The 14,502-nt window shown below is 53.6% G+C and overlaps 1 protein-coding gene across 5 annotated transcripts in view; it reads left to right on the forward strand.

Moving 5' to 3' along the window:
* Positions 1 to 1,221: 1,221 nt before the first annotated feature.
* The window catches only part of SLC29A3 (solute carrier family 29 member 3), a 43,343-nt gene continuing 30,062 nt past the window's right edge, over positions 1,222 to 14,502 (forward strand). For 2 of the 5 annotated variants that reach the window (XR_003797019.1, XM_029245125.1), the window contains exons 1-2: positions 1,222 to 1,291; positions 4,470 to 4,768. Coding sequence is in view for 2 of the 5 variants with exons in the window: in XM_029245125.1 (XP_029100958.1) it covers position 1,291; positions 4,470 to 4,768 (300 nt within the window). In the remaining 3 variants the exon portion in view is untranslated. Of the gene's footprint in view, positions 1,292 to 3,283; positions 3,979 to 4,019; positions 4,769 to 14,502 lie in introns of those variants that run through there. The other 3 variants (XR_003797017.1, XM_029245126.1, XR_003797018.1) reach the window with 2 other exon arrangements.

Below are 14,502 nucleotides of genomic sequence, written 5' to 3' on the forward strand. Positions count from 1 at the left end.
TTTTCTGGAGGTTCATCACGTGGGAATGATTAATTAACTCATTGGTCATGGGTGATTATGTCATCTCCAGCCCCACTCCCCTTCCTGGAGGGGGGGCGTGGAGCTGAAAGTTCCAAGCCTCTAATCCCTGGGTGGGTTCTTCTGGTGCCACCAGCCCTCATCCAGAAGCTATCTGGAGCCCACCAAGCCCACGTCATTAGCATAAATTCAGGTAAGGTTGAAAGGGGCTCCTTATGAACAACAAAAGACTCTCCCATCACCCCCATCACTCAGCAAATTCTATGGGTTTTAGACAGTCGAGTCCAGAACAAGGGAACAGACCAAATATATATTCCTGATTCTAACACAATATCATGGGACCCCATTGCAGGGCAGAGCACAGAGTAGGTCTGCTTAATGAAGGAAGTACAGTGTTCTGTGAGCCTCACCATGAAACAAGGCTGCCACCTCCCCCGGCTCCGAGAGCAGCCAGCACTGAGCTCACCCCTGTGGGGTCAGGGGCATCTCCGCAGGGGTTTTAGACCCAGACAGAGCTGGTGTTACATCCCAGCTCCATCTGGGCTTCCCACAAGCCCAGATTTCTCAGGTCCCTCCGTAATAGGGGCACAAGGCGACGCCGGCCCCTCAGGGCATGTGACAATAATGAGACAGTGGATGTCAGGGGCACAGCAGAGAGAGGGTAGGATAAAGGTGGCTGCCTTGGCCTGTAATTTAGACAGGAAGGTCTGGCGGCTGGTGGGAGGGCCTCGTGGGGCCGGGATGGTCCTGAGGACCGCGTGCTGCCGGCCCAACTACGCCCCTGCCTCAGCCAGACAACGAGCCTCTGGAAGGTGTTGGCACACAGGAGGGTCCGTCAGGCGGCGCGGGGGTGGGGTGCGGGGAACAGCAGGGGAACAGGGAAGAGCGTGTGAGACTCTGCAGGAGTCTGGGGGCAGGTGGAGAGCTCTTCCGGGTTCTGGGGAGCAGGGCTCTGGGAAATGATGGGGTCGGGCTCCACGGTGGAGAAGCAGCTGCGGCAGCACCGAGAGCCGGCTCACGGAGCGCTCGCACGCCCGCCTGCGCAGGGAACCTGGCGGCCCGGCGCCTCACTCTCTCCATCTGTGAAATGGGGTAGCAGCGCAGGGAGCGCCGGAAGGAGAAAGGTTTGCAAACCGGGAAGCGCGGGCGGTGGTGGGTGGGGCGGCGCCTGGAGGCGGAGCCCGGCCTGCGGCCCCGCGGAGCCCGGAGTCGTCGTAGTGGCCGACGTAAGCGGAGAGGCGGCGGCGGCGGCGGCGGCGACGCGGCGGCGACAGTAAGTGCGGGCCGGCTGTCGGGCGCGGGTCTGGCCCCCGCCCAGCTCTTCAGGCCCTCGGTCGCCCACTGGGCTTGCGCGGTCGGCGGCCTCCCGCCGCGGCCTTCCTGGGGTGCTCCAGGGAGCCTCAGGACTCCGGCCTCTGTCTTGGCGCCTCTCGCTGTGACCCCTCTCCCCAGCGTCCCTCCCCTCCCTCTCTGCTCTCTCCTCCTCCCCCTACTTTCCTCTCACTTTCCCTCTTTCTGGGTCTCTTCTTTCTCCCCCAGATTCTCTGCCCTCCTCCCCATGGATTTCCTGAGACTGGACCTCACCGCCTGGATATGGGGGGCCTGGGTATGGACAGGTCAGCCCAGAGTATCCAAAAGGTGGCTGACTGTCCAAACTGGGAAGCCTGAGGCTGGGGGTGTCCACAACCCCAAGGCAGATTCTGCCATGGCCTCTGGGCGGCACCGTGTGTTTCCCAGCAGTGCTTTCCCATCGGTTAGCTTCACCAGCCCCCCTGCCCCCATTTCATAGGTGAGGAAATAGAGACGCAGAGGCGGGATTGCCAGAGTCAGTAAGAAACTTCCTGGAAACCAGCACCCAGACCTGGAGGATGGCCTGCAATGACTCCAGGCCCCGCGAGTTTCTGCTGCTTTGTGCAGCGGCTGCCCCTTGCCCCAGGTCACCCAGGACGGGAGCAGGGCTGAGCCCAACCAGCTCCTGCAGGTGCCTGAGGAACACACTCCAGGCCACAGCCAGCCCACCAGCCGAGGCTCTTCCTTACCTTTCTTTTTAATCCAAAAGCCAGCAGCTCGTTTTCATCAAGAGTAATAAGACTTTGCTCACTCCAGTGCCTTGGCCTGTGACCTGGGTGAGAGGAAATTCCAGGCTCCTTCAGAAGCTTTGTCAAGGCTGAATGGTCCTGGACAAATAGATACCTGGAGCTGAGAATGGACTCTGGCAGACTGTGGCCTGGGTGACCGAGCTGTTGGCCCCTGCACCCACACTTGGAGCTGGAGCATCTGGAAGGAACCACTTGGTCTTTGTCTGTTGTCCTACGTGGGTCATAATTTTTACATTTTAAACACTAATTTAGAAATGGTGTGTGTGTGTGTGTGTGTGTGTGTGTGCGCGCACGCATGTGCATGTGTGACCACACTGTCTGGTTAGTGCTGAGCTCCCTGTGAGCAAAGCTGGGAAAGGGCTCTGCTCAACCAGGGGAGTTTAAAATAGACTTGCTGACTCGGATGCTCTGAGTATCCGGCATCCTCTTGCCTGCCTGCTGCAGGGTATATGCTGCCCCAGCAGGGGAAAACATCCTGGCTGCCCCCATTCATTCCATTCATTCCAGAGTCCATTCATTCAGCAAACATTGATGAGGGTGCCCTGCAGTGCTGCCTTCACCGCTGCTCACAACTCACTGGCCAAGAGCCAGCAGACAAGGGTGCACGTTGCCAGCCACCTGCCTCCCAGGGACACCATGGAGTCCACATGGGCTCAGACTGCTTGGCTATGTAACCTTACTCTTACTGTGTGACTTTGGGCAAATTACTCAACCTCTTTGAGGCTCACTCTTCACCTGTGAAATGGGTCTTAGAGTACTACCTACTATACTGAGCTGTTGTCAGCCTCAAGTGCTAGGTAGAGACCTTGACATGCATGAGTACTGGATTTAATTTTAACTATCGGGAATTCTTACTGTTTGAATGTGGGACAAATCAAGTGACTTAAGTCCTCATCCTTTGCTTCTGATAAAAAGGAGACAATAATTTCTGTCCTGCCTAATTCCGGGAAATGTTGTGAGGCTCTCCCGAAATAGTAGCAGAGCCTGATAAGGCTCTGTACCTCTGTGACACAGTGTTCCCATCTCACCTGGCCTGGCTTGATGCTCTGAGTTAAGGCTCAGACTGCTACGTGAGCCGAGATGCATTGGTTTGTTTATTGCAGAAGGGACTACAGAGTATCCCATCCTCAGCTTTATGGAAGTATTTCCCATTTATCAAGCTGCTGTCATGGCCTATATAGGGCATAGAAGCAGGCGTGCTACCTTGCAGCCAAACTCCGCAGCCAGCCGGCCAGGTGACAAGCCCAGGATGGCAGGGAAGATGCTGACGTTTGTCAGCATTGCCAGCCAGTCGCAGTTTACAAAAACCATTGGAAAAAGGCTTCCCTGGGTTTGCGGGTGGGGATGGGGAAGGTGAGGCTCAGAGCATGGTGACTTGCCCAAGGCCATGTACACAATTGTTACTGGCAACCTGGAATCTTCAGTTTGTCTTAGCTGCTACCACAAATGGGGAGTTGCTGTCTCATGGTGGGATGTGATGAACAGAGGTGGGGACCCAGGCTGGAGCTGCAGGCTCAGGCTTGGCCATTGGCCTGGTTTGTGACCTGTTCTTTGGACCTCGGTTTCCCCACAAATGAAATGAGAGAGTGGACTATTAGATGTTTCAAACCAGCTTCTGGGGGCAGTGCTAGACACCATGAATTTGTTTGTTTGGTTTTTTTTTTAATATTATTTAATTTGAATGCCTTTATTTTTATTTATAATTTTATTTTTGAACAGATAATACATTCACAAAGTTCAGAATTCGAGAGGTGCAGAAGAGCATGCAGTGAAGTCCCCACCCTCCCCATCCCTATCCTCCCACCTCAGAGACAACCACTGTTTGAGATTTTTTGCGTCCTTCCAGAGGATACGTACATATGTGTGTATTTTCTCCTTCCCATCTACCCCATCCCTGCTTTTTTGCACAAATAGTACCATATTCTGCACACTTTTCCTGCTCCTTACTTTTCTCACATAAAGTTGAAGCGTTTAGAGAGCACTGTGCGCTCATCAGGGGTCCTCATTCCTTTTGTTGTGGCTGCTTAGAAAGTTCGATGCCTTGAGACCAGATCTGCCCTTGCAGATTGATTGCCACAGGCCCCACCATGCCGCATTGCCTTACTCCCAGCTGCCCCACAATTATTTGCTACTCTGTTGCCCTTGTATGGACCGGGTGGGGGGAACCTGAGGTCACTTACAGTGTGACATCTTGTCCTTCTCCCTAATCTTTAAACCTGAAGCTCTCGAACCACGCCTTGGTGACCCTGTAGACCTCAGAGCGGGGACATAGTCGGCTCTGTAGGATGGGTGAGTCCCGGCCTCAGCTTCTGATCACCTGCCCCATCTCTGCTTCTCTCTCTGCTCCAACAGTGGCCATCGTCTCAGAGGATGACTTTCATCAAAGCTCCAACTCCACCTACAGAACTGCAAGCAGCTCTCTCCGAGCTGACCAAGAAGCACTGCTTGAGAAGCTGCTGGACCGCCCGCCGCCCGGCCTGCAGAGGCCCAAGGACCGCTTCAGTGGTACCTACATCATCTTCTTCGGCTTGGGCATCGGTGGCCTGCTGCCGTGGAACTTCTTTGTCACGGCCCAGGAGTACTGGATATTCAAACTCAGCAACCGTTCCAGCCCAGCCACAGTGGAGGAGCCTAAGGGCTCGGACATCCTGGTAAGGCGTGTTCCTCCTGGGAGGCGGTGAAGGGCGACTTCATTTGGGTGCACCCTTCCAGGGAGGCTTGCAGCGTCCTAAGAGTATGGATGCAAATTGGGAAGCTGTGTGGAGTATAGTACGTAGATGGAATTCACTTCAGCCCTAAAACATGCTCTGTGTTGTATATGAGGCCTCACGCTTCAGGTGGCAGGGGAAGATGGAAATGGATAAGACACAGCCCCAGCCTTCACATTGCTTAGTATTTAACTTGGGGAGGAGACGCAAATGATGATTCTGTGCCGCGTGGTATATGGTAACCAAGAATTCAGAGTCCATGCCTCCAGGAGTTTGAAAGAGTGGATATAACAGTGCTAAGTTCAGCAGTGAGTTGCAGAAAATTCCATAAGAGCAGTGGCTACCACAAGATAGAAGGTCATTTTTCTCTCGTGTGCAAGTCTGGAGGGGGCCAGCCCAATGCTAGTGTGATGTTCCATGTGTGCAGGAACCTAGTTACTCCACCATGTGTAGCTTCCATGTTCAGGATCACTTCATAGTCTAAAATGGCTGTTGGAGTTCTAGCCATTACATCAAATAGGAAGAGGAAAAGGACAGTTATAAGAACATAAACACTCTGGGAAGTAAAACACATTGCTTTTGCTCATATTGCATTGGTCAGTCATGTGACCACAAGCACTGCAAAGGAGGCTGGGAAGTGTAGTCTTTAAGTGTTGTCTTTATCCTGGAGAACCATGTACCCAGCTCAGATAAGAGTTTGTGTAGTTATGGAAGATGGGGAATTGAAGACTGGGCGTAAGTAGTCTTGTTATTAGGGGAGAGATCTCTGCAACTTAGAAGAATGGGGAGGAGACATTCCAGGTGGAAGGAAAACTCTGAGCTATGGCAGGTTGGGAGGAAAGTTCAGATGTCTATTAGGAACAGTGAAGCATCTGGTTTTGCTATATGTGGGGTGCACATAAGAGAGAAATAAGGCTTGAGATAATTTCCTGGGCCTTGAAGACTTTGCTTGGGCCTTGAATGTCAAGGTGAGGAGTCTCAGTTTGGTTGGCAGTGGCATCAAGCCCTCTCTCTCCACCTGGGGCTGCTCATTTTGTGGGGTGACTTTTCCCACGGGCAGGGAGAGTGTTAAAGAAAAAATTATTCTGCCACTTGTTAAAGTGGTAAGGAAACCTTTACTCAAGACTGTTGCAGTAAGGGAGAGAGATTGGGCTCAGCTCCAAATACTGCAAGGACAAGTGGAGATGTATAGCTAAGGAGCAAAGTGAGGGGGTCAGTGGTTGGAACGTTACTAAGAGGAATCATCAGGGTAGAGGGATTTTTTTTCCTCCTAAATTAAGGTTTCATTATAATTTGGTTTAGTATAAAAATTGTCACTAACCTTACTTGGAAAGTAGCCATCGCATTTGAGAATTATTTCTTTTTTTAATGTTGAAGTATAGTTAATTTACAATGAAGGGTAGGGGGATTCTTGCTAAAGGCAGGCCAATGACGTAGACACCAAGGGTGGGGGATGAAGAACTTGATCAGATCTCGAGGGTGATAAGATATCAAGGGTGGGGGGATTCTCCATAAACTGACTTCGAAGGATTCTTGCTAAGACTGAGCTGGCAGGTGGAGATAGGACGGGGGCTAAGGTCCAGGTTTAGTGGAGAAGAGGGTTCAGTGTGGTTACTCTTTGTCAGGAGCCTCAGTTTCCGCAGCTGATCTAGGGCAAGGTCTGCTCTCTCTTGAAAGCTCATGGATGGGGGAAGCGGGGTGCTCTAAAGGCATCCCAGGCTGGGGGTTGCCAGCTGCCCCTCTCCTCCAGGGGTGCCCCAGGGGACAAGAAGAGGATACCCTAGCAGACCCTAGCCATACCCATCAACTGGCCTAGGAGTTGGCTCGCCACCCCTTTTCTGAGAGCACCTTTGAAATCCCTGACCTAACCCCACGGAACTTTCAATGAGTCTGACGCATTGACTGAGGCATCCCTATTGTCTGTCTGGAAGGGCTCTACCATGGCTACGCAGTGGAATCACCCAGGGAGCTTTTTAAAAATTCCAGTCTGGGCCCTACCCCAGAGATTCTGATTGAATAAGGCCGAGGTGAGGTGTGGACATGGGCATTTTAAGACTTCACACTCCCTCCTCCAGCCCCAGCCCCTTGATGCTGACACCCTGTGAGGGCCTCTCCCTGTTAACTGAGGAATTCACACTCGCCTCCAGAGGCCAGAGCAGTGCGTATAAACTCATTTCTGCAGTGAAGGGCTGTCACGGAACCTAGTATAGTAATTTAGAGCGCCCTACTCAAGGCGTGGTCTTGGGACCAGGCATCCCTGGGAGTGTGTTAGTGATGCAGAGTCTCAGGCCCCCAGACTGACTGAGTCAGGAGCTGCCAACACGCCACCCTGGTGACTGGCAGGCATGGTAGAGTTTGGGAAGCACTGGCTAGGGCAGGGCTTTTGGAAACAGACTGCATGGGTTCAAACCCTGCCTCTGTGCTTAGCTCCCTGGCCTCTCGGTGCTGCCTCACCTTGCAGGCATATAACAGGAGGATAATGCACCCACCAACTTCTCAGGGTTGTTGTGAGGGGTAAGTAAATTAATAGGCATACAAAGCACTTAGAACAGGGTCTGGCACCACTACTGCGAGTTCTGTATAAACATTATTATTGTTATTATCCTTCGAGGAATGGGGCCACACTGTGAGCTGCATGTGGCCCTGGTGTATTTCCAGACGTCTGGCTTAGCCAGGGTGCTTTATGATCCACTCTCATTTACCAGTGACTCAAGCGTCCCAGCTTTCTGCCAGCCTCCGTAAATCAGCCAGCTCACTTGGGCTTCATCCAGAAGATCCCTGTCTGTCTGGGCCAGCACCCGGCCTTGGGTGGCCCCCAGGGCTACATTCCATGTGCACCTGTCCTGTCTCCTCTTCTGCCCGCTGCCCTGGCCCCAGCAGCGGGCTGCCCAGGGCAGGCGAGGATGTGCGGTCCAGTCCCTGGGAGTGGCCCTCGCCCAGTGGAGGTGTGCCGTGAGCGGCTCTTGCTGCAAGGCAGTCCCTTCCCAGCTGCAGGCACTTAGCATTCCAGGCCCTGCTGCTATGCTTTATTGCCTCTTTCCAAGTGCTGGCAGGTGCAGATGTAGTACCTGTGGCTGCCCGGAGCTCCTGGCTCTTGGCATCGGAGATGAGCGACCTGTCACCCCTCGATTCATGGGCCAGGTTTGGGAAGCAAGCATGCTGGGGTGTTTCTGCATTTTGTGCGCCATTTTTCTTTGCCTAATTCCTCATTCCTGCCACCCGCCTCCCCAGCTCTTCCCCCTCTCTTCCTGATTTCCCTGCGAGAGGCGGCTGGCCTGTGCTGTTGCGAGAGGCGGCTGGCCTGTGCTGTCACCTGAGGGCTACTCTGGGGGGAGCGAGCGGGGGAGAGTCAAATGGGCCTGTCTCCAGCCAGCACCTGCAGCTCAGTTAGCTGTGGGTCTGGATGTTGGTTGTTCTCCGTACTTCCTTTTTATATTTCCCAGGGACGGATACCATTGGGTGGGGAATTTGACTCCGTAGGGGTGTTTGCACAGACCCCCTCCCCGGTTATGTCACTTTCAAGGTCACCCCCCTTCTCAAGATCATTTTCTTCTGCCTGGAACACCCTTGGGGTGGTTTAGAAAGCATTCTCAGGCTCGCCTGCCCCCTTGTCTCCGTTCTCTGAAATAAGAACTTTGAATAAACTCACCACAAGACTGTGGGCCCAGAGCCAAAAAAATGAGAGCATAAAAGAGGAAGAATTGATAGGAAAAGATGGTGCTTTGGGGAGCCATCTTCTGAGCCTGACTCTGGGCCACCATGCTGGCAAGGGTGTTAAACACACTGTCTCTCATTAACCCTGTTTTTGGGGGGTTTTTTCAGGCAAAAAGCCAGAGGCTCAGAGAGGTTCGATAGCCTGCCCCTAATCACATAGCTAGGAAGGGCTGTAAACAGTTTTACGGAGAATTTAGGTGGATAGATGACTGCAGAATTTGTTCTGCTCGGAGGGTAGTGCAGAGGGGACTGTCCTGGAGACAGAGGCCACCCCACACCCTGATGTGGCCAAACCCTATTATCTTTCTTCCTGTGGAGAGCCTGACCCTGGTCTGGCCTCCTTTTCCACCCTGGAAGCCCAGGTGCCTTAGCTGTACCCTTGGATTCTGGACGCAGCTTCCAAGCTGTCAGCATCCCTGATCCCTTCCCCGCACCACCTCTACCACATCCCCCTGCCCCCAACCCCAGTCCTCCCCTGGCTCTGGGGTTCGTAAACCATCCCTGATCCTGTGGGGGGCCTCCTTGGCCTCTCCTGCAAGCCTGTAGTGCTGCTGCTGGGCCAGGGACTATAAGGCGGACACACACCCCCTTTCTGCCCCAGAGAAGGTGGTGATGACACCTTCTCCCGGTCATCCCCTGCCACGAGGCCTCCACGGCCCCTGCCCACGCATTCTTCCCATTCGCCTTGGCCTGCCCAGGGCTCCTCTCTGAGGGGGCTGCGGGACATGGCCAGGTCGTGGGTGGGACCCACAGTCCGACTTGGTGTCAGCGGGGCCAGGACCCACGCCTGGCCATCTGTTGCCATCCCGTCCATCCCCTGACCAGAGGCGCTCCAGGGGCTCAGACCAGGGAGTGGGGCAGGAGGTAGGTGTGTCTGTTACTCCTGCGAACCCCCCCTGCCTCCACCCTTCTGAACTACGGGCTCCTCACCTGGGTCCCCAGAGCCTGGCGTACCTCCCCATCAGGTCCTCACCCCACAACTCCTGGTCCTGAGGACTTATTTTGGGGTAGCAACACTCTCAGCACTTCGCCTGCATTAACTAATTTAACCCCCAGCACCCTGTGAGGCAGGAACTGCTGTTATCCGTGGTGACGGTACCCTTTTCAAAGATGAGAATGCCTCCCCCGCCACACCGTTTGCTCCTTTGGAATAGTGAATACAGTTCTCTTACTCTACACGCCTGGGCCCCCAGCACAGAGTCGCACATGATAAATATTTGTTGCTTTAGTTATTATATGGCTGGGGAAGAAAGCCCCATCACCCCAATCCAAGATAGGGATGGCATGGTTTTACAAGGGAGCAGAAGATCTGGGGGTCACAGTGGCCACCACCAGAGGAGTTCTGACGGTTCAGGTGGGTTAGCAGAGACATGAAGTGGGATTCCTGCATAGGGAAGGGATCCAGGTTGATCTGGTTCAGAAGGTCTCTGAGCATCTTCTCATTTATGGCACCTTTGTCCTGGCCTAACCCCTCAGCCCCGCAAAGAAACAGGATAGCATGACTTGGGAGCTATTCTTACGACTAAGGGCAGACATCCCAATTCAAGGAGAAGGGCTAAAAGCAACCAGGATGAACTAGTTTTGAGAAGGACAGATTATCAGAGGTCTTGGTAACGACCTGTTGATTTTACAAAGTCCCCGCCACATAGCCTGTACCTGCTGCCCTTGGACCCACCATCTTACTTCATCTGCAGGATGACCTGGTGAGTTAGGTGCTGTAGCCCCAGTTTTCAGATGGAGAAACTGAGCCTCACAGATTTGGAGACAGTGACCCAAGGTCACTGACAAGCAAGTGACAGAACTGGGCTGTGGACCAGTCTGGAGGTCAGCGGAGCCTGTGCTGGTAACCGGCATACTCTGGCCTCTCCATCTCCCCTAGCATCCTCCGCTCTGGCTGTACGGTAGAATCACCTGGGAGAGTTGTGAAAACCTACCCGCCTGCCCCACCCACCTGATTCTGGTGACATGGAAGGAGGGGCCTGGGCAGAAGCATTTTTAAGCTCTGGGAAGAAGCATTCTTAAGCCTTAAGGTGAGGCTAACATGCAGCCCCAAGATCCAAGAGAAAGGTTAGCAGGTGGGGGTAATGAATAGCTGTCCTCTGCCTCTACCAGAGCGTCCATTGAATGGGCTTAGGCTACATCATGAGAGACTTAGGTGAGCCCTCTAGAAGGACTTCCTGCAGTGCAAGTGGTCAAAGCTGGCAGTGGAGGGGAGAATGAGAGCAGGCTCCCTACTGGAAGTCCGAGGAATGGTTTTCCTTAACCTGGTCTTCAGAGAGTGTGGGGTGCACTCTGGGACCCTTACAAATGGAGGTGGTGATGCCAAAAGCCCAGCCTTTTTTGCACCGGTGCCAAATCAAATCTCAGAGACAGAGTTTTGGGTAATGTAGAAAAGAAGAGCTTTATTGCTTTGCCAGGCAAAGGGGGACACAGTGGGCTCCTGCCCTGAAAAGCTGTGTGTCCCAACCTGGAGGATTTGGTGAGGAGTTTTATAGAAACAATTCAAGGGTGGGGTTGCTGATAAGATCAGGGTGTGTGCAGGGCCTGCACTCCTCTAATCCGGTCTCAGGTAATCCTCTTTTTTTTTTTTCCCCCCCGGTACGCGGGCCTCTTATTGTTGTGGCCTCTCCCGTTGCGGAGCGCAGGCTCCGGACGCGCAGGCTCCGACGCGCAGGCTCAGTGGCCATGGCTCACGGGCCCAGCCGCTCCACGGCATGTGGGATCTTCCCGGACCGGGGCACGAACCCGTGTCCCCTTCATCGGCAGGCGGACTCCCAACCACTGCGCCACCAGGGAAGCCCTCAGGTAGTCTTCTTGATGAGCTTCTATGGTATGAAGAATGCTGACATCTTCCATTTGTTGGGTTTTAATTCTATAAAGAGCTTAAAAACACTGTTGTGTGTATCCCTTGAGGCCAGGACCCTGCCCCTCCCTTGTCTTTGCCTCTCCTGCCTTCCCTGATTAGCAACTGCCCTTTGGAACTCAGGGAAGGTCATGGAGGCTGGAGTCTGTTCCCTACAAAAAAGGGGGTACAGAAGGGCTTCTGTGCCCGGGAGCCCCATAGGGTCCTGCTCTGTTTGACTGGATGGAGGGTCTGGTGCTCACTTGACCTAAATGCTTTGGGCTTAATTCCTCAACGTGACTCTGCTGTCCCCTGATGCCTGACAGCCTGGAAAGAGACTTCAGCCCTTCCTCTGGGCACACGCTCAGTGTGAGCTGAGGGGTTCCATAGCCACCTTCCTTGTTTGCCAGCTTCCTGAAAAAGGAGCAGTAGGGCCGACTGGGCCCCGAAGTGAATGTCCTAGCACCTAGGGTAACACAGGCCAGAGCAAGTGAAGCCGTGAGAACAGAGGACAGGGAAATGGAGACAGTCCTGGCCTCTGCTCTCCTGGGCTGCTGTCACTGCCAGGACCAGCCAGTACCCTCTCTGTGCTGGATGAGGGAGTGGACTGTGACCTGCTCCTGGAGTTTTAAGAGCCCTGGGTAGTTGATTTTGCAAAAGCTCTGTACCTGGGAGGAAACTGGGTCTGTCTGTCTCGTGGGACTGCAGGGTAGCTGGGAGCAGCCCAGAGGGTGACAGAAGGACTTCCTTTAGCCCCAGTCCCAGCGGTGCCCTCCCCCGCTGTGTGGCTTGGGGCCAGGCTTCATGGCCCCTGGGTGCTCTGAACACAGACCCGCCATGGAGCATCCGCAGCATGTACAGAGCGCCCCAGATGTCGCCGGGAGGGAAGTCTGGTATTTACTGCACATCTCCTACACGGTAACTGTGGTGTGAGGGATGGGCCGAATCCTCCTAACGTTCACCGCCTTGACCAAACCCTCGCCCTGTGCCAGCACTGTACTGAGGGCTCTGATTTGTTTATTAATTACACGATATTTATTAAGCAACCTACTGTGTGCCAGAAGCTTTCTTTTCCTTATCTCTTTTGCTCCTTACTACAGCCCTCAGGGATAGGTATTATTATACCCATTTTACAGAGAAGGGAACCAAAGCTCAAAAAATACAGGTTATTTGTTCCCAGGCACAAAGTCAGTGACTCAGGCCGGGCCATCTGAACCCACATTGTCCATGCCCTTAACCCTGGGCTCCATATCAGCCTTTCCAGATGTTTTCAGACTACACATTTCATCTGGCAGAACGTACATGTCTGTAATGGAAACAGCAGTTTCATGAAGCAGCATCTACACTTTAAAAAACTCTCTGATTGTAGTTTTCAAGGAGGAGCAAGTGATCATCTGTGCTGATCTTATAAATGGCTTATAAGCCACCCAGGCTGAGGAGGATGGAGAGTTTGCCTTTGGATTTAACCTCGTGTGGGCCCTTGGTGTCCTTGGGGAGCAGCGACATGGGGGTAGGGGCAGAAGCTGGACCCGAGGCCGTGAGGGAGAGGATGGGGGAGGGACTGGGGAGACCGCAAACCTGGGAAATACCTCTAGGAGTTTTGCTCTGCAACTCTTTCCTTCTGGAGGATTGGAGCGGGAGTTACAGGGGATGTGTGGTCAAGAGGGTATGGATTTTCTGGGTTGTATTTTTTTTTTTTTTTTCTTGGCGGTATGCGGGCCTCTCACTGCCGTGGCCTCTCCCGTTGCGGAGCACATGCTCTGGACGCGCAGGCTCAGTGGCCACGGCTCACGGGCCCAGCCGCTCCGCGGCATGTGGGATCCTCCCAGACCGGGGCACGAACCCGTGTCCCCTGCATCGGCAGATGGACTCTCAACCACTGCGCCACCAGGGAAGCCCAGTTTGTTGTATTTTTAACACAGGAGAAATAGCAGGTAGTTTGTGTGCTCATGTGAATGGTCCAGTGGAGAGGGGACTGTGGGTACTGAGGAAGAGGAGGAAACACAGCTGAGTGCAGTCTGCGAGCAGACAGGGCCTGGGCTCGGGGCACAGTGGAGGGGGTCCTGGAAAAGCACACAGATGATGCATCCTGAGGAACAGGAAAGAAGGCAGCAAAAGTGAAAATGAAATAAAATTCTGGTTGTGACCCGTTAAGTGGATTTCATATCCTTTATGAACAGGGTTGCAACCTGTCATTTGAAAAGCCCTGCTCCACCCATTTGCCTGTCACCTCACATCCAGCCATAAGGATGCATTTTGCCCACAGAGGAGGAGAGTGAAGCAATTAGTGACTTGCTGATGCCACAGCCACAGGGCTATGAAGACAAGAGTGGGGGCCGTAACCCAGGGGTATCTGAGTCTGTATCAGGTTTCCTCGGGCACTTGGCAGACACCCAGATTCCCAGGCTCCGCTGTGCTGGCTCCTCCTCCCTGGGGTGGGCCTGGGCACTGTTGCCAGGTGCTTCCGACATGGCCAGCTGGCAGGGTAGCAGGTATCCAGGTCTCCTCTGTCCACATGCTGTTCCTTGAGAAGCACCATTCTGGGTGTAGATGGATCGTGACGCTCCTGCAGTCCACTCCTAGTGCAACTCAGACCTCTCCGAATGGAAAAGGTGCCTAGATTCCATTTGGCAATCTACTTCTTAAGAGCAGAATTCTGAAGAATAGTGCTAAGTGAGGGAAACACCCTTCCTTACACCATGAAAGCATTTTAAGGTGGGATTTTGCCTGAGCCCTGTCATCCCAGGAAAGGAGAGGTTGGGGGCGGTCTGGGGGTCAGGCAGGTTAGGATGGGGCTGTAGGCTTCCTGAGCAGGGCATGGGTGAGTGGCCACCAGGCAGAGAGGGCAGGTCCCTCCTCCCAGCTGCCCAGTGGCCTGGGCTAGCATGGATGGCTGCTCTAAACCATTTTTAAAAATTAGAACTAAAGTGAGTCATTTTTTTTTAATTCCCTTGTCCACCCTCTGATTCTAACTGCAGACCCAGCCAGCATGCTATTCCCAGTAAATACACCTGTGATGGCTTTTTCTTCTGTTTTTAGCTCTTGCTGTGTCCTGCAGAGGGAGAGAAAAAGCCCGACCTGAAACGCTGTCAGTCGTGCCTTCAGTGGCCTCGACTTCTTT

Source organism: Monodon monoceros, unplaced genomic scaffold (assembly GCF_005190385.1).
Source record: "Monodon monoceros isolate NGI ecotype Baffin Bay Population unplaced genomic scaffold, NGI_Narwhal_1 Super_Scaffold_4, whole genome shotgun sequence".
Taxonomy (NCBI): domain Eukaryota; kingdom Metazoa; phylum Chordata; class Mammalia; order Artiodactyla; family Monodontidae; genus Monodon; species Monodon monoceros.